Source organism: Petaurus breviceps, unplaced genomic scaffold, assembly GCF_028583685.1.
Source record: "Petaurus breviceps papuanus isolate PSGF00001 unplaced genomic scaffold, PetGlider_PUasm1.0 90977, whole genome shotgun sequence".
Taxonomy (NCBI): domain Eukaryota; kingdom Metazoa; phylum Chordata; class Mammalia; order Diprotodontia; family Petauridae; genus Petaurus; species Petaurus breviceps.
The window spans coordinates 7,967,025-7,988,236 of record NW_027187391.1 but is presented as its reverse complement, the minus strand read 5'-3'; the positions used below and the strand labels follow the sequence as shown (position 1 = coordinate 7,988,236).

The following is a 21,212-nucleotide window of genomic DNA, read 5'->3' as shown; positions in this document are numbered from 1 at the left end:
AGATCATATGTTCAGAACTGAAAGGAATATTAGAAGTCATGTGGCTCTCTTTTTACAGATGAGGAAACTGAGACTCTGAGAATTAACCAAATACTATCCCTAAATTATTTTGTTACCTAATATTTACAATATTCTAACTAATTCTCTTATGTAACAGTTTTGAGTTCCTTCATTATCCTGATAAATATAATAAATCATCCTGGTCACTTTTATCTAGATGGGCATATACCATTTTATCATTATCTCTTCTAAAATGTAGTACCCTAGAACTGATCATATCCTTCCAGATGTGATCTAGCCAGAGGAGTTAACAGTGGTACCATCAGTCTCTTCATTTTTAGACTCTACACTTCTATTAATTACTTTCATTTATGGCTGCTGACCCCTTTTTGAGTTTATAGTATGAGTAATTTTCAAATAAACTGCTTTCTAGAATCGTCTTGGATCACTGTATTGCTGAGAAGAGCTAAGTCTATCTCAGATGATCACTGCACAGTGTAGCTGTTACTATGTATAATGTTCTCCTGGTTCTGTCAATTCAATGATCATCAAATCATGTAAGTCTTTCCACCACCTAAACTTTAAGAGGCCTCTTCGTTGTTAGTGCCATCTCAGGGTGGCAGAAAAAATGGACGGGAATTCTGAGTCTTGGCTTCTAGTTCTAGTCATGCTACTATACTTCCTAGTTATTGTGACCTTACATAAGTCACTTACTATGATACTATGATCTTTGGTTTTTGAAGAAGAACCCTTACAGGTAAATTGGAAAGCAAATAATCTTACTAGTTTTAGTTCTGTCCCATGCAGCTCTTTTGGCTATCTTATTCTTTCTAATAGGACCTAATGACTTCATTTCATCTATTTTCTTTGTTGCTCAAATTTTTGTGATTTTGTTCATAATCTGTATGTGTTTACACAGGCTGAGGCAGAAATATTAACTCTTTCTTTTTCTGGGCTCAAATAATGTCTATGTGGGTCTGAGGATGAGTGAAAGAAGCTTAATGAGTAAATGAAAAAAATTATTAAATGCTTACTATGTGCCAGATACTATGCTAAGTGCTGGGAATAAAGACAGACTATCGACCTCAAGAAGCTAAATTCTAATAAGAGGAGACAACATATATGGGGGAATCATGGCCAGGAGGATGGTAAATAGAGTCAATAGGATAACTGATTGGCGTGTTCTTTCCAGAAGCAATGGTAAGCACTGGTCCACCGTGAGTTCAGAGCAAGAGGTGAAAGGGAGGGTGCATGTCAGGAAGGAGAAACATGGTTAGGTAGATGGAGTTGGCTAGCTGTAGTAAATGATCAATGTGCATTACTCTAAGGCAGGAGATGGGAGGGTACAGCAGCAATCTTTTAGTTCAGCATCATGAAAAGGGCAGTGAAATGAGGGAGACTGAATGAGGAGGAAGGTGCTAGTGCGGGCTAGATGTAAATTTCATTCAAAAGCACATTCTGAGTTACTGAATATGAGTACATAAATACAAAATACACTACAGAATTAAAAGAGAGATTTTCAAAAATTAAAACAAAATGGAAAAGAGAACAATTTTCTCAGAAAATACACATATTAAGCTTCATCTATTAACCACAAAGGTTTTATGATGAGTAACAACATTCAGGGTGTGGGGAAAAAAGTGGCTGCTGTGGTTTATCTGCAAAAAAATTTAAGGTAGGGGACACATTTCACTGAAGTTACATGCAGCTAACAATTATGATTCAAGTCAATCACAATCTAGTATACATTTCCTGACATATTTTACAGTTGTTTCTTTATACTTTATTGGCTAGACAAAATTGACCTGCCTGATTTTCCCTGAACTCAACATTACATTTCCTATCTTCATAATTTTGTATAGTCTCTCTAATATACTTATAATGCACTCCTTCACATCTACTCCTTAGAAACTTTAGCTTCCTTCAAGTCTCAAATAAGATTCTACCTCTTGGTGAATTAGTGAATAAAATATTGGACTTGGATTCAGGAAGACCTGGGTTAAAATCCAACCTCTGATACCCACTGGTTGGTACAACCCTAGACAAGTCACTCAATCTTTCTGAAACATAGCTCCCTTATCTATGAAGTAGGACCAATACTGCTTCTCTCTAAGAGATGTGAAAATCTCAGAATAACATATTTCTATGTAAAGTGCACATAAAAGTGAGTAATATAATATTACTACAACTACAAGCAATCTTTCCTAATTCCATGACTTACTAGTGTTCTTTCAATCCTCTAATTACATCATTTCTCTGTTTAAATGTTGCACTTCCCATTCCACCAAGAAAAATATAAACTACTTGAGCACAGGCACTCCTTCTAGTCCTCGCAACACTCTATTCTTAGCATTATTCACCCATACTCTACCTTAGCTATCAATTTCTAGTTTCTATTAAGCATCTTACGTATCATATTTTATTATAATGAAATATTCTCCCCTGTTCCCCCCCAAAAAAGTTAGAAAAGTAGCTGAAATAATCAAGAATACCTAGATGGCTATCTATATTAGTCAAGGCAATTTTGAGGGCATTGAGGATCAAATATTAAGATACTTAAAAGACAAAAGGATAAGAAAGGCATGAGGGAAAAAAATCACTCACTCTTTATTACGAAACTAAGTAGCTGAGAAAATATCAACTGCCAAATCAAATGCCTACTCCCCCATTTTCAAAAAATAATTGAGAATAATCAACTTATGTTGAGGGCATCTTTAATAATGGTATGCAAATAGGCAGGTTTTGAAAATGACATTCTACAGATGACATATTTATAATCATATGACTGAGTTAAAGTTGTATAGGAATGAAGTTCCACTGTACTTGTTTGCTGACTACAACAAAAGCATTTGTTTTGTTAAATTGGAGACCTGTGTTTTATGTAGAGTAGCCTAGCTCTCCCCCCCCCATAAACCTCAATAAATATCTAAAAACCATCCCCCAAAGACTAATGATGTTGCTCATTTGTGTCTGACTCTTCATGGCCCCATTTGGGGTTTTCTTGGAGAAGATACTGGAGTGGTTTGCCATTTCCTTCTTCAGCTCATTGTATAGGACAGGAACTAAGGCAAACAGGGTTACTGCTGGCCCAAGGTCACATAGTCAGAGGCCAAATATGAATTCAGGAAGATGGGTCTTTCTGAATTCTATCTACTGAACTACCTAGCTACCCCCAAAAAACTAATAAGGATATGAAAAAAGATGAGGAAATAATATCTGCTGTATAGTCCAGAACTACACATAAAGACTTCTAGAAGACAGAAGACGGACGGTATAGAGGTCAAATCAAGAAAGCCAGAACTACTTCAGAAGACTCAGAACTTGCTAATGTGGGGAAAAGGATCATGCTAATAAGGAAAGCAAAATAACTGCAGTAATTGGGCAGAAAATTAGTGGGTAGAAGAGAATTGGATGGAGTTAGGGAAGGGCTATAGCCACGTGACTGAAGATAGATTTGGTCTTTTAGGACAGAAATGGGGCACAGAATCAGTTCTTATAAGTCACTAAACAGGTGAAAAGGGCTAGGGCACACTGATGCAATGTTGGCAGACCTGTGAATGGGTATAGCCATTCTGGAAAGCACTCTGGAATTATATACAAAAAGTTACTAAACAATAACCTTTGACTCAGTTACATCACTGCTGGGCTTATACTCAAAAGATTTTAATGAGAAGAAAAGATCCTTTGTGTACAAAAATATATTTTTTTAATGCTTTATTAACTTCTGATTTACATCATTCATTTCCGCCAGATTGAGTTACAAATTTTCTCCCCGTTTTTCCCCCACCCATCCCCCCAAAATAGCAGTCCCACAGGATATCCCCACCTCCAATCTGCTCTCTCCCATATTTTCTCCCATACTCATTTCGACTTTTCCAATGGATCTCTATGCTTCAGTGTCTGTACATCCCATTTCTTAATTAAATGTAAGGGTATTAATAATAGTATACACACACACACATATATTTGAATATTTGATTTTAAAACGTTCAATCCCAGATTCATTCCCTTCCCCCCCTGCCACCCACCCCCACTGGGGAGACAAGCAGTTCAGTATAGGTTGTATATGTGCGGCTAATGCAAAACAATAACATAGTACATATATTGTAAAAGACTGACTACATTTCCCTCCCACCCATTCTATTCTCTACTTTGATCCTGTCCCTTTTCAAAACTGGGTGCTTCCAACTTTCCTCCCCCCCAGCCTGCTCTCCCTTCCATCATCCCCCCTCTCATTCCCTTCCCCCCCATTCTCCTGGAGGGTGAGATCCCCTATTTAGTGTGTATTTCCCTCCCTCCTCAAGCCAGATTCAATAGGAATAAGGTTGACCCATTCCCTTCTGCCCTCCTATTCTTCCCCTCCATTGCAAACATTTTCCCCTGCCTCTTCTGTATGAGATAGTTTGCCCCAATCTGTCTCTCCCCATCTCCTCTCATTATACTCCTCTCACCTCTCAATTTCACCTTTTAAGTATCATCCCTTTCTGTTAAATTGGTCCCGTGCCCTCTATCTATGTATACCTGTAAATGTATATACACACATTCACATATGTATTCATATGCCCACATACCCTCATATAAAGACACACACACACACACATATATATACTTCTAATCCCTTCAACTACTGAGAAAAGTTTCATAAGTTACAATTATTGTTTTTCCATGTAGGAATGTTAATAGTTCAACTTTGATAAGTTCCTTATGATTTCTTTTCCCTGTTTACCTTCTCATGCTTCTCTTGCTTCTTGTATCTGAATGTCAAATTTTCTATTCAACTCTGGTTTTTTCAGCAAGAATGTGAAAGTCCTCTATTCCACTGAATGACCATATTTTCCCCTGAAACATGATACTCAGTTTTGCTGGGTAGGTGACTCTTGGTCTTAATCCCAGCTCCCTTGACCTCCGGAATATCACATTCCAAGCCCTTCGATCCCTCAGTGTAGAAGCTGCCAGATCCTGGGTTATCCTGATTGTGTTTCCACAATATTCAAATTGTTTCTTCCTGGCTGCTTGTAATATTCTCTCCTTAATCTGGGAATTCCGGAACCTGGCTATAATATTCCTAGGAGTTTTCTTTTTGGGATCTTTTTCAGGAGGTGATCGGTGGATTCTTTCAACCTCTATTTTGCCCTCTCGTTCTAAAACATCAGGGCAGTTTTCTTTGAGAACTTCCTGGAGGATGCTTTCTAGGTTCTTACTTTGGTCATGGCTTTCAGGTAGTCCAATAATTTTAAAATTATCTCTCCTGGATCTATTTTCCAGGTCAGTGGTTTTTCCCATGAGATATTTCACATTGCCTTCCATTCTTTCATTTGTTTGGATCTGTTTGACAGCATCTTGATTTCTCATAAAGTCATTAGCTTCCATTTGCTCCAATCTAATTCTGAAGCAATGATTCTCCTCAGTGAGCTTTTGAGATTCTTTTTCCATCTGGTAAATTCTACTTTTTAAGGCATTCTTCTCCTCATTGCCTTTTTGAGCCTCCTTTGCCATTTGAGTCAGTCTGTTTTTTAAGGTATTATTTTCCTCAGGCTGTTGTCTCTCATTCCATAATTTTCTTGCATTGTCCTCATTTCTCTTCCCAATTTTTCCTCCACTTCTCTTATCTGCTTCTTAAGGTCTTCTATGGCCTGTAACCAGCTTGTATTTTCCTTTGAAGCTTTTGGTGCAGGAGTACTGACTTCACTGTTTTCCTCCTGTTCCATGCCTTGCTCCTTCTTATCCCCAAAATAGGAGTGTAATGTTGGAATCTTCTGTCTGCTTTGTTTCCTCTGCCTGCTCATTTTGCCACTCAATTGTTTGACTTTTGGGCTTTTTGCCACAGTAGGACTCTGCCACCAGACAGGGGAGTTTTTGTCCCAAACGCTGGGGTTTTCTCAGCTGCCAGAGGTATTAGATGGATGCCCTCTCTGAGGTCTCCACACGCTCTGGCAAGGTGGACACACACCCCAGGACCTCCACCCTAGACTGCAATCCAGATCCAAGCAGGTTAAAGCAAGAGCGATTACCCCTCAGACTGGTGCTTGGTCCCCCTACACTCTGCAGGCCAGGAGCTGAAGCTGCCACGTGGCGCTGGCAGGCTGTGCTGGCGTCTGGGAGGTTTCTCGCCCCGGGGGTAAAAGCCACGCACTCCCACTTACTGGTCCCAAAGTCCAGACTGCACTGGCCTCTCACCTTGTCCTTCTTATCTATGTATTGATAAATCTGGAAACGGCCACAGCTGCTGCTGATCTGGAGTCCCTCTGGCTGGCGGCTGGTCAGGCCCACCCTGGGGCTAAAGCCTTGGCCTCGGCACCCAGAGTGCTGCGCTGGCCGATTCCTGCTAGCCTGCTGGGCTGTCCTCAGCGGGAGGTTAGCTTCTCTGTGTCATTTTGTGGGTTCTGCAGCTCCAAAGTTTGTTTAGAGTCCCCTTTTTACATGGGTTGGGGAGGGTGGAAGCTGGAGCCGTGGGAAGGTCTTGCTTCTACTCCGCCATCTTCCAAAATTATTTTTTAATAGCTCTTTTTGTGGTGGTAAAAAAAAAAGGGCAACTAAGAGAGATGCTCAACAACTGAAGAATGGTTGAATAAGTTGTGGTACATGAATGTGATGAAGTAGTATTGTACTGTAAGAAATGAGGAAATAGTTCATTTTATAAACTAATGATATAAATAAGCAGAAAGAGGAGAACAATTTATACAAGAACAACAATACGATAAGAGAAAACAATTTTGAAACCTTTCAGAACTATGATCAATACAATGACCATTCATGATTTCAAGAACCAATGACGGAACATGTTTTCATTACAGAAAGATGATAAGATTCAGGATGTGATGAAAAATGTTTTTGTGTACAGACATTAGAGGGATCTGTTTTGCTTGAGTATGTGCATTTGTAACAAATGTTCTTTATTTTTTTTAATGGATTAGGTTTGGAAGAGACAAAATATATTTCTGTTCATTTCTAAAAGAGAGGGTGTTATACATGTGAATGCTGCATGAATTTTCAGAGGTCACTGTATTTTTAATTTTACTTAAATATTTAACTTTGTTACAATGATATCTCATGAAATGGGGGTAATCTGTAAATATGTACAAATGTAAAGGAAAAATATTGATACAATTTAAAAGTTAAAAGGATTGTAGACAAAAGTATAGTTTGGTGTGGAAATAAATTAAACTCAACAGGAATAGAAATGGTGACAGGAAAGGTGACAAGGAAGAGACAGGAGCAAAACAAACTTCAATTTTGAAAGGGCTGATAATGGGTGATTAAGAGAAAACAAAAACGTAAAACAGATTGTGGTCTGGACTTGATGAGGAAAGGTGGAGGAAAGGAACAAACCACTTTGATTACAGAACTCTGGGTAATGATCAGATACCGTCTTTCTCCACTCCCCTTTTTGTAAAGAAGGCAGCAGGAGGAAAAAATGCAAGAGGTTATAATGGAAGGAACAATTATTAACAATCATAACAATGAATGTGAATGAGTCACTCCTAAAACCAAGGAGTTTAGCAGAATGTATTAGAAAGCAGAATTCCAATAATATATTATTTATAAGAAACACATTTCAAACAATTACACAGGGTTAAAACAAGTGGCTATAGCAGAATTCATTATGCTTCAAGTAAATCCAAAAAACAGGTGGGCAGTAATCATTGTAAGACAAAATGGTTAAAATTGATATACAAGAAAATTACATTATTCTTAAAGGTAAAATGAAATATCAATTCTTTATATGCATGCATGACATAGCATTTAAATACTTAAAAGTTAGTCCAGTTACAATAATAATTAACATAGAATTAATTTGCAGATTTAGTTTCATAACAAAGGTCTAAAAGGTTACTTTTCAAGAACTAGAACTTTGTTGTCAAAGGGAATCGATGAAAAATAATAACATATAGTGCCTACTAAGTGCCAGGCACTGTGTTAAGTGGTTTACAAATATTTCATTTGTTCCTTACAAAAATTCTGGGAGACTGGTGCTATTTTTATTCCCATTTTGCAGATGAGGCAACAGAAGAGGCAAACAGAGGTCTAGTAACTTGCCCAGAGTCACACAGTTGACAAGTAAAGTCACATCTGAACTCAGGTCTTCCCAACTCTAAGCCCAGTGTTTTAACCCCTGAGCAACCAAGCTAAGAAAGGAAGGCCTAACAACACCTGATCTCAAACTACATAATACAAAGCAGTAATCATAGAAATGATTTATTTCTATGTTTAAAAGTAGAAAAGTTGATTGGTGGAACACATTAAGTATATAAGATGCAAAAGCAATAAAATATAGTAGCATGCTTGATAAATACAGGGGCTGAAACAACTTGTGAAGTGATTGAACAAAATCTAATGGGAATACTATATAGTAGACTTGAAGAAATTAGGTTTAAACTAACATTTCACACCAATACCACAATAAATTCCAAAAAAATACACGCCCTGGGAATAAAGACACATAATAAAAAGATTTAGAAGAACAGGTAGGTAAGGTGACAACTTTCACAATTATGGATAAAGAGTTATTGACTAAACAAGGTTTAGGTAGGAACTCAGGAAATAAATCAACAATTCTGACTACAGAAAACTAAAAGTTTCTCATAAACAAAATCAATGGAGTTAAGATTTTAACAGGAGAAGACAATGGAGCTAGCAGGACAAATGAAAAAAAAAAGTGAGGTCCAATGAAACATTCTAAAATACCTAGAAGAGAACAGAAAGTTCAGAAAGAGGGGCAGCTAGGTGTCGCAGGGTGACCTGGAGTTAGGAGGACCTGAGTTCAAATCCGGTCTCAGACACTTAACACTTGCTAACTGTGTGACCCTGGGCAAGTCACTTTACCCCAACTGCCCAGCTTTGCCCCCTCCAAAAAGAAAAAAGAGTGCAGGAAGAAGCACCAACAGGGCAACTTGGAAAGGAATGTGTAGAACATATCGTGTGCTTTTAAAAATTGTCATGAAAAGGTTATATGAATGGGTTTATATCAAAACTTCTTTTATTTTGCTACGTGTATGAAAATGCTCTTTTTTGGTGTTTTAAGTACAGAATTTCTTTTAATGATGAAAGGGATGGATTCAGAGAAACCTAAGAAGAATTATTTGAACTGATGAAGTGAAATAAGTAGAAATGACTACAACACTGTTAAAGAAAACAAAGCCTCATGCACTATGATCCATGAAATGACTGGGCGCTATTCCAGAAGGCCTGATAAAGCATGTTCATATTACCTCATGGCAGAGTGGAGGTAGACCAAAGATCCTGAATGAGACATACATTTTCAGGCATGTCCACTGTATGGGTTAGTTTTACGTTACTAAAGGTGGTGGGGAAAGTGGAAAGGGCTAGGCTTAGTAAAGAGTTGTATAATGATACTTTAAAAAAAAGTAATGAATCAAAAAATAAACAAAAGTTCAAAAAGGGGTAAACAAAAGTAGCAGTAACTATATTTACACTGCAATCTAGTGATATCTGGTGCCTTCTGAAGATTTTTACTTGCTATTCCTTATGTGTGGTACACTCTCTCTCATCTGTTTCCTGTTTTCTTTCAAATTCCAGATAAAATTCCATCTTCTACGAGTCTTTCCTGATCTCCCTTAATGTTAGTGCCTTTCCTCTATTGATTCTCCATTCCCAAATAAAGCTTGTTTGAACACAGTTGATTTTATGTTATTTTTCCTGTTAGACTGTGAGCTCCTTGAAGGTAGGGACTATCTTTTGTCTTTCTTTGTCTCCCCAGCACTTACCACAGTGCCTGGCATACAAATTATTACTAACTGAATTATACCCCCAAATTATCAAATTAATAATAATAAAGAGGTTAAAAAAACCTGGGGGTTTGGAGGAGGTGTTGGGAAGAGCATTAAAACTGTCACTCTAAAGGCTTTCCTTCAATAAGGTGTCTCTTAAGCAGCAGTATGACAAAAACCATATATGATTCCTTCAAAGTTCCCACAAGATGTAACTCTGATAACCCCTTTTATTATTAGCAAGTAAATAATAAAACAAGGAGACATGAAGTTGCCAAAGGTGTTTGCCACTGTCATGGAGGATTTCTAGCACAGAGTCCAAATGCAAGTGAACAGTTCTAGAGAGACTGAGATACTCCAGATGTTCCTATTTCTGGATACCATTTTGCTGATTGCATGAAGTTCTGGAACACCAGAAAGTCTCCTTAAATAAGATCCACAATCATCCCCAAATGCCTGGCCTAAATAAATATCAACACAGGGAAAATCGAGGGTAAGAAGACTGCTTATTGTCCAGGGTATGAATATGTAGGTGGATCAACAAATTAGAGTTGGCCCACCAGTATATTCATGTTAATGAGACACTGTAGATGAAGAATCAGTTTTGCCCATAAATGAATAGGAGAACAGGTTGGACAGTGTTTTGGGGAGATTCATATTGTATTGTACATATTCATTTTTATTATGGGTCAAATCATGTATAGTCTTGAATTTTACTTGTTATTGAAGTATATCTTGGGTCAGCAGAGATAGCTAGAATAGTAGATGGTATTAAATTCAGTTTAAATCCTGCTTCAGACACTTAAGAAATGTGGGATCATAAGCAAGTCACTTAACCTTTCTGCTTCAGCTTTCTCATCTACAAAATGGGGATACTAAGAGGATGCACCTCCCAGAGTTTCTGTGAGGAACAACTGAGATAAGCCTTGTAAAACACTTTGCAATCCTAAAGTGCTATATAAATGCAATCTACTTTTATTCTTCTTTTTTCAGTTTTCTTTATTTTTATTGTGGATGCTTCAGTATGGGAGTTGAGAAATGAAGGCTAAGCTCAGGTATAGGCAATAAATGCCAAAAGGACAGGAACTGAGAGAAAAGAAAGGGGAAGAATGACAGGATTACATACAATGAAAGCTGAAAATGGTGTGCCTAGAGGAAAGATATAAATGTTCTATTCCAGAAGCCGGTTAAACGAACAAATTGGAGGTTCTAAACCCTATATTATGTTAGACAGAAATTACTGGTAGGTTGAGGGAAAAACTTTTAAGGATGTAATCTGTGGTTTTATCAGAAGAGAAATGATGTGATTATTAAACATGTCTGTTGAATTCATGTAATAGTGTAAAAAAACAAGAGGTAGTTTCAAGATAAATTTTGGAAAGTTTCTCATGTTAGTATATGAATATTTAAAATTATAGGTTATAAAGAAACTTAATTTAAAACAATCTCTCATTCACTATTTACTTATGATGTACACGGAAACTACAAGGAAAAAATTTTAATAAAAAAAAACAGTATTAACTATTTTCTCGAAAAATATCTTAACTAATTTTTTTTGGAAGTGTCCAATCATGCTAACTTGCAGAAAGACTATTGGGTGAATGTTTTAGAGACAGTTTTTGTTTTATCTAAACGGAACTTTCTGAAGATCTCTAGATAAAGTGATTTTTACATAATGGGAACCTGCTCATTGACATGGGGAAGGGAGGGAGGCAGGAAGGGGGCCATGAGCCCATGGGGGGGGGGGGGCCGGAGAGGGAGGCTGAAATGGACACAGGAGAAGGAGAAGGCAGGTTCCATGGGCAGACATGGGTTATTCCATGGTTGGAAACAAGGGCAGGTAAGTGAGGTAACCTCTCTCAGTGCTGGAGGTCTTAATGTTCTTTCCAGACCATTCTTCTGCTTCTGTTTTTTTTAAAACAGTTTTTAAAAGGTGGTTGGTTTTTGTTTTTTTGGTGGAGAGTGAGGTAGGATGCTGTAAGGCCTCTAGGTGAGGGGCAGGAGCACAGAGAGTACTGTAAAGTTAACACAGGTTATTTTTGAATGCAGAATTTAAATAAAATGAAAACTCTATATCTGATACAGAGTAAAATCTTAAGCTTCCTGCAGATGAGTGTTCTGGACTCAGAAGGAACAAAGGAATGAGGGGTGGGGAAGAGAATAAAAAAATCTTTCTTTAGTGGCAAATAAGCAAGGATCTTGATCACTCAGAGGCAAAAAATATGCATTCAGAAATGCCAAATCAGAGAGGCAGCATGGCACAGTAAGGCAACAGAACTGGGAGTCTGGAAGACCAAATTTCAATCCAATCTCTGACACTTGCTACTTGCGTGACCCTGAGCAAAGCATTTAACTCTGCTTTATTTCCTCCTCCATAAAATGTTGGGGGGAGGTGGATTTGATGGCCTTTTAAGGTCCCTTCTCATTCTAAATGTGTAATCCTATGGCCTGATGGATATACACAACAGGAAAATGTTGAAGTACCACTATAATTTTTGATCATTTACCCTGTAAATAAAGGCTCAAAGAAGAGCTTTCTCCTGGATACTCTCTTCCCTGTTTTTAATGACACTACTTTCTTGTGGTTCTCTCTCTACCTGCTAATCTCTCCCACCCTCTTCATCTCCCCTGCTGGCTGAGCATCAATATCACACTCTTGAGAGGTGTCCTCCAAAAATCTGTCCTGGGCCCCTTTATCTACTCTCTCTAAATTTATAGGATTCCATTGGTTTAGCTATCTTTCTATGCAGATGCTTCACAGATTTACACATATAGAATATATGTAATAATAGCTTCCTTGCATTTAACTATTTTGTATTTACTCTCTCTGTTTATTTTGTTGTTTTTGAGTCATTTCAGTTGTATCAATTGTTCATGACCCCGTCTGGGTTTTTTTTGGTAAAGATACTGGAGTGGATGCCATTTTCTTCTCTAGCTCATTTTATAGACGAGGAAATGAGGTCAACAGGGTTATGTGACTCATCCAGGGTCACACAGCTTAGTAAGTATCTGAGGCTATATTTGAATTCTGGAAGATAAGACTTCCTAATTCGAAGTCTGGGGTCTTTTTTTTTTTTTTAAAGCAATCAGGGTTAAGTAACTTGCTCAAGGTTACATGGCCAGTTATTTTGTGTGGGTGTTAAGTATCTGAGCTCCGGATCCCAGGTATCCCAACTCTGGGGCTGGTGCTCTTACTCACTGCACCACCTGGCCACACCTCAAGTCTGGAGTTCTATCTACAGCACGGCCTGGCTGCCCTTCATATTTATTATTTGTAATTATACATACTAGTTATCTTTGCAAATCTTAAAGAGCTACATAAATATTAGCTATTGTTATCAAATGTACATAGGCTTACTTTGTTAAAAAGTGATACCTGGTCATTAAAAAATTTCTAGAATTTTTTTTGGGGGGGGTAGGTGTGAGGGGTTTGAGGTTTTTTTTGGTGGGGAAGGGGAGGTACAAAAAATCTAAATTGCTACTTAGGCTGTTGCCTTTTCATAATGTAGTAAAAAGTCATCCCAATATCAACTTGTTGAATTTGAGCTGGTTCAGTCTCTAGTTGCTTCATGATTAATCATTCAGTTTTCTGATGTTGCTTGCTACAAAATTAACCTAAAATTGTATGAAAACAAATTATTTAAAATGAATGTGACTGAAATCTTTGTCTCCAAGGTGTAAAAAGTAAACCAAGAAATTCCCTGTAGAAAGATTAACCGTACGTATCCCAGGAGGAATCAAGCCCATTTGCAGTCAAATTTCACTGAGATATATACCCTGGCCTCAAATTGGGCACATTATACTTCTCTTGTTATTTAACCACTGCACTATTTCAATGTGTTGTCACTTTTGTGGCTAACACTCTATAATTGTGGTCTTGTTTTACTTCTAAAAAACAAGAGGGCAGAGAACATATGACTTCTCAAGTTAATTCGAAAGGTCTCTGCATGGGAAAAAGGTGAAATCAAAACAAAACCCAGCATAATACACCATCAAATAATTGTTAAAATTGAGTGGTAACATCATGAACAAAAACAAAATTCAAAGAAATTTTACTGAAAGCAAATTTAAGATATCTTCCAGAGCAGAAGAATGTGCTACAGACAAAATGAGATAAGGTGACAGAGTTGAGGGGAACAAAAAAAAGGCTAGTATAATAAATATGAGTCCAATGAATGAATCATAGAATAGAGGAAATAATACTTGACTCTTTGGGTGCTACCTACAGTAAAGATACACACTAGGAATAGAGCCATTAGTACACAAAACACAACCACATCTCCACTTCATCTCAGCTGCAAATAGGGATAGTCATACCCTTGATCTTTCAATGTTTCACAAGAATACTACTTCCTTACTAAAAAACTCAAAATCTTAAAAAAAAAGATTTTATTGATCTTTACTTTTTATATTTCCTAGATTTTGCCCTATATCTTTACCCTTCCCTAAGAGCAATCACTGAACATTTTTTAACAAAAGAGGGAAAAGATTTTTTTTTAAAAAATTAACAAAACTAATCAATTAATTATGTCTAAAAAATCTGACATTATGTGAAATGTTTCACAAAGGTGGATGCCCTAACTTTTACAAAGGAACTATGCTGACTGGATCCACTATATGTCTGTTATTTAATTTCAGTTGGGACCTCAGTACATCAAGGCAATCCTTTTCCTCTCTGGTTTGATATCTCTCACCCCAGCTGCTCTTCCAAATCACTTACTTCCCTCTTCAAGTCTTCCCTAGCACTCCATCCCACTACTCTCTGGGTACATTTTGTGTGGAATGTACTAAGAACAGGCTAGCTGCTGCACAAGATCCTTCTTCTCATCCTCCCCATTTCTACTTTTTACTCCAGTCTGAAACTTGCCTACTTCTCTGTCTCTTCCCATTAAAATGTAAACTCCTTGAGAGCAGGGACAGTGTTTCATTTGATCAATTGTATTCCCAGTGCTTAGCTCAGTGGCTGGCACACAGAAGGAATTTAGTATTTATTGAACTGGATTTTCTAACTCTACAATATTCTGCACATACTTTCTCCTTCTATCCACTTACAGTCACCACCTTCAGTTGGAGCCTTATTATCTTTTTTCTAGCTTGTTCAGATGTTTCAGTCGTGTCCAACTCTTTGTGACTCCATTTGGAGTTTTCTTGGCAAAGGTACTGGAATGGTTTGTCATTTCCTTTAGCTCATTTTACAGATGGGGAACTGAGGCAAACAGAGTTAAAATCACTAACCCAGGATCACACTGCTAGTAAGGTTACACTTGAACTCAGGTCTTCCTGACTCTAAGGCTGCCCCAAATATATATTTAATGTTTTTTCTTATTATCACCATACGGATTAGACATTTTATATAAATATATTTATGTACCCCTTGTCTTCTGTATTAGAATGCAAACTCCTTGAGGTCAGGTACTGTTTTTTCCACAGCAGCATATCACACAGCAGGCTTACTACCAACCCTTGACTAATGTGTTAGTTTTGCATATCAAACAGCATGTAAGAAATAGTTTTCCTTATTTGATTACCCAACCCAATCCCCTCCTCTCCCTGTGTACACACAGGGTATATATAATACGGATGCTCTGCCCAAAGGAATGTAAATTTTGATCACTAAAATGTCAAAAGGTATCTTGGGGCTTGTGGGCTAGATTTCTTTCTTAAGGAGCATGCCTTAAACCCAAATCACTGTGATTACCCAGTAAACATTTACTGAATAACTATGTGCACAGGAATGGGCTGCCCTCTTAACTAAATATATAATCAGTTCTTTTCACAAACTAATCCAATAGACTCCATTCTAACACAGTCCTTTATATTTCCCTACAGTTCAACAAGCTTCCTTCCCCCCAAGACTGCTATCCAGGATCACAGATTTCCAGCTGAAAAGGGCCTTAGAAATTATCTAGTCCAATCCCCTGCTTTACTGATGAGGACACTGAGGTCCAGACATTAAATAAATCACTTGAATAAAGTCTCACTGGTGGTAACTGACAGAGACAGAATTTGTACTTGAGTGCTCTGGGTTCAAGTTCAGTTTTTTGTACTTGTCACAAATTTCCTCCTCTTCACTAGTAGCAGGATTATGAAGTTCACTAAAAACCATATACTCCCAAAAGCTTTGTCCATTCCCCTACCCTTAGTTAGAAAGAGAGAACAAATAAACAGAAGTCCATCTAAAAGCCTCCAAAATACCTCAAGAGGAATCACAAGGCTTCTTGGCTCTTAAGAATACTAAAATCGCAATATTTCCTTCTCCTCCCCCATCTGGAGCCATGATACCAACTGAATTTATAGTTTCCAAGTCTCACGTCTGGGAAAAGTAAAACTGACGATGGAAATCACAGTATAGAAAGGGAAGGGTAAGAGGAGAGGTCTCTCACAAGAGAAAAACTTCTCATCTGTCAAAGAAGGAAGATGTTAGAACTTTCACTATTTTGGAAAGTCAATCAATCCCTTTCTTAACTTTTTGTAATCAAAACTGTACAATATTTATTAAAAAGTGTAACTGAAGCATCTATTCTCCCAGAAAATATCAGTAAACTGTAACAATGCAAACAATGTAACAATGCAATGTAACAAATCCGAATCCATAACTTTAGAAAACTATAAACATGTACTTGGGAAAAATATGAAAAAAAAACCTTTTGGTCACAGTACTCAAATCTTCCAATGAAGTACATACAATCCAAAGGGCGAAGAAACCTAACAATTCCAAGATTCTAATACACACATACACACTACAACACGTGTGTTGGTAAGGAAAGGGTCGAGGACACCACTAACTTCCATTGGTAAAAGTAGTCACCAGTCCCTACAAATCTTCAATTCACCAAAATTAAGTGTAATCCTTACTGACAAAAGAATGGAAAAACACTCATGACTTCCTTTCGGCCATTTCTGGGCAGACTAGTTAAACTTTTCTCCACTTTAAAAGAAATTCCAGTGTAGCTTGTAACAGTGCAACTAGTAAGAGAGCAATCTTCATTTCCAAGATAATAACGAGGGACAACACCCAACCTCTCCCCCGGAGGATACAGGACAAAGTCTATTGTAGTTTGGATTTTTTTTTTTTGGGGGGAGGGGGCGCCGTGTGTGGAGAGGAAGAAAGAGAGGGAAGGAGAGAGGAAAAAGGGAGAGGGAGGGGGGAAAGGGAGAGGTGGAGAGAGGGAGAGTGTGTGTTGGGACAGAGGTTGGAACGCATAAATAAAAATGGGGCAAACCCTAAGTCTGGAGAAAAATTACTTCCTCAGCGGGGTCGGGGGCTGTTTTCGCTGTCAGGTTAGTTCTACTCAGGCCCCCCCTCTCCTTTCTTGTCCCTCCAGCCCCTTACTATTTTCTCCCACGGGTAAACAGAAGCCACAAAGACAGATGGTGTGACTCGTGGCCAAAGAGCTGGGAAATTCCGACCTCCAAGAAAGGATACCTAGATGCCAAGGGCAGATTGGGAACCAACAAGGAGGTGGTTTCCCGGGCCCCTGGGAGTTAGCCGGAAACCACCCCCACCCTCCCAATCACACCCAAAGGCCTATCCCAAGATTCCTACCTATGGACGCTGCGGGATCCAGGGTCGGGGTCTCAGCCCTGCTCCGGCACATACAGATAAAGAGGAAAAGGAGGCGGGGGTCTACCCCGGAGGCCCGGGGGAGCCCGGGCCTCATGCCTCCGCTTCCTCCCTGCAGGATCTCAGGTTGCGGCCGCGGCCACCGCCCGGCCGGATCCCAGACGAGGGCGCTAACCGCCACAGCAGCGGGAATAGGTTTCCCCGACTGAGCTCTAAGGCACAAACCACCAACCCCAGCCCACGAAGGCTCGCGCGCGTCACTTCCTGTCGCTTGTGGATTGGTGTTCCTAAGGAGGCGGGAGTGGGCAAGGGATGGAGCGGCGGTGGGCAAGGGATGGAGCGGCGGTGGGCAAGGGATGGAGCGGCGGTGGGCAAGGGATGGAGCGGGAGAGCAGATCTGACCTCCTCTACCACCACCACCTCCTCCTCCTCCTCCTCCTCCTCCTTCCCCTTCTGCCCTGGTAACGGCCCAGTACAACTTAGGTCCCTAGTAAAAGTTCTCCCCCGCTGGCCCCGCCTCCTTCAGTGGGCGTGACGGCCGCGGCAGCCACAGTGATTCCGACCGCCCACACCCAGCCCGTCTCCTTGGACTTGGTCGTCTGTCCCTACGCGGTTAACCACGTGAGAAGACCTTGGTCGTCGCTTGGCCCTGCCTCTTCCCTTCGTCTTTCGCCCACTTCTCGCTTCACCCCAGCTTCCTTCGCGGTGGCCTCAGCACAGCTAAACCGCAGCTCGAAGTTGTCTTTTGAGTCATCCTGGGGCTCGTTTCTCTGCCCGCCACGCGGAGTAAGCAGATTCCTGGGCAGGCTTCACGAGCAAGTTAGCTTGTCCCGGGCCTGTTTTGCTGTTGAGGAAGAGTAAGTCCTCTGGGGCTCTGTCCCCTGTAGTGATTGGCTGACCGAAAGCCAAGTGTTGCTTATCTCAGACCAGAGATAGAATGTGCAAGCTTAAGGATGGCTAGTACATATATACAGATACAAGGTTTGCACCGGGATTTATATTAATATCGGCTTTGAGGTTTGCAAAGTGATCTCCTTAAGGTAGTAATAGCTAGTGTGTGTATATATGTATGTGTATATATATATATATATGTATATATATATATATATACACATATATATATATGTATGTTTACACACCCCTTTTGGGCAGAGCAGGTTTGCAAAGTGATACATACATATATATGTATGACAATAAACTCGTTGGTTCTATAACCGAGGTTTGCGAAGAGATTTACATAATAATAGTATTTATATGTGCTTTAAGTTTTGCGAAGTGATATGGTACTGTGCTAAAAGCACACCTAATAGCTGGTGTTAATAGAGTCTTTTTAAGGTTTGCAAAGCAGTTTATATAGGATTTAAGGTTTGCAAAGCAATCTACATAGGTTAATAATAATAGCTAGTATTTAAAAAATATAACGCATTAAGGTTTGCAAAAGCATTCATACATAGGATAAGAAGCAACATTTTTGAAGTGCCCATCTCCAATCCTCCTGATCGATACCTGGCCACTGGACCCAGATGGCTCTGGAGGAGAAAGTAAGGCTGGTAACCTTGCACGGACCTCCCTCTCTCAAATCAGAGTCAAGTTCAAGTTCAAGGCATTTCATCATCTCCCTGATGTCATGGTTCTCTTCTAGAATGAAGGAGAAACAACAACTACGTACCAGGCATTGTGCTAAGCCCTGGAGATATAAATAGAGGCAAAAAAAACAGTCCCTGCCTTCAAAGAACTTGTATTCTAGTGGAGGAATCCACATTTCGAACAAATATATGCAAAGCAAGCTATATAAAGGCTGAATAACATATCAGCAAGTAGTCATATATAGCATTGCTTTCAAGTTTGCAGAACACTATATATTATCTTTTTTATTTTTAGAATAACTCTGATATAGGTGCTGTGATTATCTGCATTTCACAGATGAGGAAACTGAAATTCAAAGATGTTAAGTGACTTGCTCAGGGTCACACAGCTACTACTTGTTAGAGGGAGGATTTTAACTCTGCCCTTCTTGACTCCAGATCAAGCCTTCTAACTATTGTGTCACTTAACTGTCTATTTTGTGAGACTTCAGACAATGGAGAGATGTATAGGTGGGAGGAGGTTGTCTTATTTACTTTATGATATTTAGATGCTGGAGGAGCTAGGTGGCTTAGTGGTTAGAGTGCAGGTCCTGGAGTCAGGAAGACTCATTTTCCTGAATTCAAATCCAACTTCATACACTTAGCTGTGTGACCCCAGGCAAGTCACTTCACCCTGTTTTCCTCAGTTCTTCATCTGTAAAATGATCTGGAGAAGGCAATGGCAGAATCTTTGTGTCTTTACCAAGAAAACCCCAAATGGGGTCATGAAAAGTCAGACATGACTAAACAAAATGACTGAACACTATCACCACCACCACTACATAGGACATGATACAGTATAGTTTTTGTAAATTTATAAATTAAGCAATAAAGAGAACAATAATTTTAGTTTCTTCACTAAAATATTGTGGGATCTCTGGCTGGTAGTAGTCCTGACAGTTTGTGTTTCAACTGTTTCAACCAGTTTCCATTGCAGTCTGACCAGTGAAGTCTTCCTTTTTACTGCTGCTCCTGGATACCAGTAGCCAACCAGAGATGCAGACTGACATTTGGAATTCCTGACACCACTAGGTCTTTACAGCTCTGGCACTGACCCCAATTAGAACTTGGGAGTGTGTAATGCTCTTGCTCCAAAGAATAATTAAAAACAGCTTAAGACCTGTATTCAAGAGAGAAACAGCTAAAGAACCCCACGATGGGTGTGAGACGGAGGAGGAGCAGCAGCTCAAAACTAAACAAGGACTGACTGCTGTCACCGTCCCTTTTTCTAGTTTCCCAGAAAACACAACATCTAAATAGCTGATCTTATTACTACTTGGAGGGGACACTAGAAAACACAGTACTGAGTTTAAGTTTACCCAAATACTTGGAGTATGCTAAGTAAGAAGAGTAAAAGTCTGACCAGTTGGAGAGGCTTACAAAATAAGTCCTTATCTTGGCTTCCTCCCTACCAGCTTTCTCCAATCAAGTCAGAGGGCAATTAGTCTTTCTGCCTTTGGACTAACAGTTAAAATTCTGCTGTGCTACTAATGTGAACTTTATTCACTTCTTATGAGCCTTGTGATATAACTGGTCTGATTATTTGAAGCCACACCCTCCTCTCTCTATCCCCATCCCCCAATCTTTGTGCTGTCTCATCCTTCAAACACTGAGCCCAATTAGTTTTATTTTTGTGACCGTTTTTCAAAGGCTTCTTTCTGACCTGAAGGTGCTGGGTACATCTCACTCTTCTTGTCTCTTGCCCTGACCTAAGGGGAAGCTCAGGACCTTGAGCATTTGGCACACCCACTTAAGAACAGTTACCCTACCAATGTCTGTTACAAGGTCTTGAACTAATAAGGCTTCAAAAGAGAGTGATTTTATTTACAAAAGAAAGACATAGAAAAAGTTTATTTGTGAACTTATAATGAGTAAAGAGGCACCCTCTCTCTTCACCTACCTACTCTGGGTCCTTGTAGTAATAACTTTGGTGAGATCCCAACAAAGTCAGAGAATGGGCTTTACTTCATCACTTCAGTGCATTGAATAATGTTGATTTTTCATCAGAAACTGTCCTTGAGTCTTTGTTTCTTTTTCTAAAAAAAATTATTTATTTGTTATTAGTTTTTGACATTCACTTCTACAAGATTTTGAGTTCTAAATTTTTTTCCCCTCCGTCTGCTCCCCTCTGCTTAAGACCGTGTGCAATCTGATATAGACAATACATGTATAATCATATTACACATATTTCTACATTAGTCATGTTATAAAGAAGAATAAGAACCAAAGGGAAAAACCATGAGAAAGAAGAGAGAGAGAGAGAGAGAGAGAGAGAGAGAGAGAGAGAGAGAGAGA

The 21,212-nt window shown here is 39.1% G+C and overlaps 1 protein-coding gene and 1 long non-coding RNA gene across 7 annotated transcripts in view; one reads left to right on the top strand and one right to left on the bottom strand.

Annotated features, from left to right (window-relative positions):
* IFNGR1 (interferon gamma receptor 1) overlaps positions 1 to 17,538 on the bottom strand; it is a 36,884-nt gene extending 19,346 nt beyond the window's left edge. The window contains exon 1 of the mRNA XM_069077276.1: positions 17,275 to 17,538. Within this exon, the coding sequence (XP_068933377.1) occupies positions 17,275 to 17,389 (115 nt within the window). The 5' untranslated portion in view covers positions 17,390 to 17,538. The remainder of the gene's footprint in view (positions 1 to 17,274) is intronic.
* A 44-nt stretch (positions 17,539 to 17,582) lies between these two features.
* The window catches only part of LOC138153095 (uncharacterized), a 95,885-nt gene continuing 92,255 nt past the window's right edge, over positions 17,583 to 21,212 (top strand). For all 6 annotated transcript variants that reach the window (XR_011166296.1, XR_011166294.1, XR_011166292.1 and 3 more), the window contains exon 1: positions 17,583 to 18,149. This is a non-coding gene — a long non-coding RNA (uncharacterized lncRNA). The remainder of the gene's footprint in view (positions 18,150 to 21,212) is intronic.